Source organism: Pistacia vera, unplaced genomic scaffold (assembly GCF_008641045.1).
Source record: "Pistacia vera cultivar Batoury unplaced genomic scaffold, PisVer_v2 Contig598, whole genome shotgun sequence".
NCBI lineage: Eukaryota > Viridiplantae > Streptophyta > Magnoliopsida > Sapindales > Anacardiaceae > Pistacia > Pistacia vera.
In genome coordinates this window covers 549,733-553,300 of record NW_022196443.1, presented here as the reverse complement: position 1 = coordinate 553,300, position 3,568 = coordinate 549,733, and the positions used below count along the sequence as shown (strand labels likewise).

General features: G+C 34.2%; 1 protein-coding gene across 1 annotated transcript; it reads left to right on the top strand.

Moving 5' to 3' along the window:
• On the top strand, positions 1 to 1,360 carry LOC116110138 (bZIP transcription factor 11-like). The gene has a single exon (XM_031396370.1). It carries the CDS (start codon positions 629 to 631, stop codon positions 1,160 to 1,162), a length of 534 nt encoding a protein of 177 aa, XP_031252230.1. The 5' UTR covers positions 1 to 628; the 3' UTR covers positions 1,163 to 1,360.
• The last annotated feature ends 2,208 nt before the right edge of the window (positions 1,361 to 3,568 follow it).

The following is a 3,568-nucleotide window of genomic DNA, read 5'->3' as shown; positions in this document are numbered from 1 at the left end:
CTCTCTTCCCCCTCTTCTACTTTTCCTTTTCTTCCTCACCATTAGTTTGTCTCAGCATATCTTCAATTATTTCTTTAGCATATTTCAATCTTCATCTTCAAGCCATTTATCTTTCATATTTGGGTTCTTCTTCTTCTTCTTCTTCTTCAAACTGTCTCAAACATAAGCAGTTTCTATCTTGTTTTTCTTCTTTCTTCTTTTTGTTTTTGCATTGGAAGAAGTGGGTTTTCTCTAAACTCATGTTCAAGTTATTGGCGTTGATGTTTGAGATTCATGTCTCCAATTCTGAGTAAACTTTCCTTTTCTGAGTGTATGATATATTCTTCCACATTCAGACGCAGGACCCAGCTTGTTCAATCTTTCTCAGTTGTTTTCCTCTACTGGTTGTATTACGTTTCATGATTTTTTTTTAATAAAATCTTTTCTTTTAATTAGTCTATAATCTATAATAATTTCATCATCTGCATAATCATATATAATATAAATTTTGCATCATCAGTTTAATTAGTTTCTGCTGTCTGTCTGTCTGTCTGTGTTTTGAGCTATCTGGGTCCTGCTAAGATCCCTCTCTTAGTTATCTCTTGCATCTAAAACTGTACTGTGAGTTGTGAAGAAAGATTGGATTTTTATGGCTTCCTCAAGTGGGACATCTTCAGGTTCAGGGTCAGGGTCAGGTTCTATGTTGCAGAACTCAGGTTCTGAGGAGGATTTGAGGGCATTGATGGATCAGAGGAAAAGGAAGAGAATGATTTCAAACAGGGAGTCAGCAAGGAGGTCAAGGATGAGGAAACAGAAGCATTTGGATGATTTAATGGCGCAGGCGGCGCATCTGAGGAAGGAAAATCATCAGATCATCACAAACGTCAATATCACAACTCAGCATTTCCTCACCATTGAGTCTGAAAACTCAGTCTTGAGAGCTCAAGTTGATGAGCTCACCCATAGATTGGAGTCTTTGAATGAGATCATCGCCTTCTTGAGTACTACTACTGCAAACAACAACAACAACAACACTACCTCCTACGGAGGAGCTCTGGACACAACCTCCATATCTTCAAGCTTCATCACTGAGTCTCCTATGATTGATAATTTCATGAATCCATTGAATTTATCATATCTGAATCAACCTATCATGGCTTCTGCAGACATGTTTCAGTACTAGTTTAATTCATCTCTCCATATGAAGATGATTAGAGAGAGCAAGAGAGAGGCAATTAAGTAGTAATTAAGGAATAATAAAGTGTTTTAAATTATTGGGTTTGCTAGTTCTTCGTCTGTAAATGGGATTTCTGCTATGGAATTCAAGTACCTGTTAAATGTATCTGGTCTCTAGTTTCTATAAAATAATATTTTGTATCAATTATTGCATACTTCTCTTCTCTTTCTTTAACTCTCTATGCTTTATGTTTGATTCATGACTTCGTATAATATGATATGAAAATATAATTGAGTTTACATGAAGATATTTTATACAAGAATATGCAGAAGTCTTCTTGTTTTAAGATTGACAAATTGGAAGGGGAACTACAAGTATTGAGCACTGTTTATGTTGCTTGATCTATTCAGATAAAGCTTGTTGAATTCAAAGGATATGCAAATAAGCAGCAGCCCTCTCTGTAATGAAGACCAAGTGTTTTTGTTTGATAGCGGTTCCTTTGAAATTCCATATGAACACTTGATGGAGATGTGAACACTTGATAGCCGTTCCTTTGAAACTTTTTGTATTTTCGTATCATCATCCTCATGATTATTTCCTTTCTCTTCTTATCTAATTGTAGTAATGATTACTTCTTCAGTTAAAGTATACATGACTTATTGCTCATTTGGATGATTGAGGAAGACATTAATATTCATTCGATTAGTGTAGTAAAGTTATCGAATCCGATCACTCAATTCTATAATGACTTTTTGATTCTCCTCATCCACTTCATTTGTAACGTGCAATCGACACTGAGGGTCCTAATTTTTCAATGCTTAAAATAATTGATAATTATCTGTGGCTTCATATTAATTGACTATGTATCAACTGCATTTACAATTCCATCAAGGATACTTATATTTGTTTATTCCAAGACATGATCTTTTATTCGTTTCAAAAGTAGGCAATTGAAATGCTGAATTGAAACCCTAATACTATTAAAATATGAATTAAAATCCTAATATTGTACTACTAAAGCATGAGTTATGAAATAAGAAATTTTTGTAACTATACCTCTATTAAGTTATAACTTTCTCATAGTAATAAAATTAGTTAGTCTCACCATTATGACTATAGAGAGGTTTTACTGAATATCTTTCACATGTCTTTTTTTTTTTTTTTTTTATTGGTATCCAGAGGTGTTGGGGGCAGTTTATGTACACCTCAATTGTAAACCGCCAATGGCTACCATTTTCAGTAGTCATAGAGATTCGAACTCAAAACCTCTTGGATAATACACCTAAGAGTCCCAAACGAACCTTCAAGTTACTTAGGGAGGTAGATGTCTTTCGCATGTCTCTCAAACTGAAATCAAATATTCAAAAGGCAAGATCAGTCAAACAATACAAGATCTACAGTACCAATTTCTTCATCTCATCATCATCATGAAGGAAACTCTAAAATTTTAGAATGAACTACACAAGTACAATAATGCGAGAAAGAAAGTAAAAGGGGAAAGACATGAATGAAAAAGTAAAAGCTACAAGAGTGTTGGAATGGAAAGCAAAAAATATTTTCTTGGAAGATATAAAAATGGTGGAACTGTGAAAGTGAGTGCCACTCCCCCTGCTGTTGAGGAAGAAATCCCATGTGCAGGGAGCATTGTTTTCAGTACAAGTACTCTTAAAACCACATGATGCCTCTCGAAAAGGGATGATTTTGCTTATTATTTTTTGCAACACCAACATGTGCTATTACCAATTTAATTACTAGTTTAATTATCATATAACTATGGGCTGGCTCTATTGTCTTCTTGGTTTTCTTTTTTAATGAGAAAAGAAAGAAAAAAATTAAGAAAAACAGATAAAAGAAATCACCGATTGACCTCTTCAAAGTTCGATATCATACCTTTTTAGTTTCATAAAATACTAAGTTCTGAGCAAACCTGAAAAACTTGTCTAAATTGTAAGTGGGATTAACTCTTTATACCCATGTGAGATTACTTAATTTGAAACGTAAACTATAGTTTTTTGAAGAGTATATGAAATTAATGTATTGTATGTGACATTTTGATGACCAGGGGTATCTGGGTCAGTTTGTCACACCTCAACTAATCTTTCAAGGTTTTGAAATGAACAACAAAGTAAATCTACTCAGTGGTGACCCCTATTAGTGCCTAGAGGGGTCGAACTCATGAACCCATTGTAGTTTTTAAAAGATTATATGAAATTAATATATTATATGTGACATTTTGAAGATCGAGGGTGTCTAGGCCAGCTTGCATGCATCTTAATTAATCCCTCGAGAACCTGAAGTGAACGGTTAGGTAAATCTCTCTAGTGGTCACCCCTATTAGTGTATGGGAAGACTCAAACTCAAGAATTCATGTTGGACCCCTTTTATTATTTTACCACCAAACCACATAGTGGT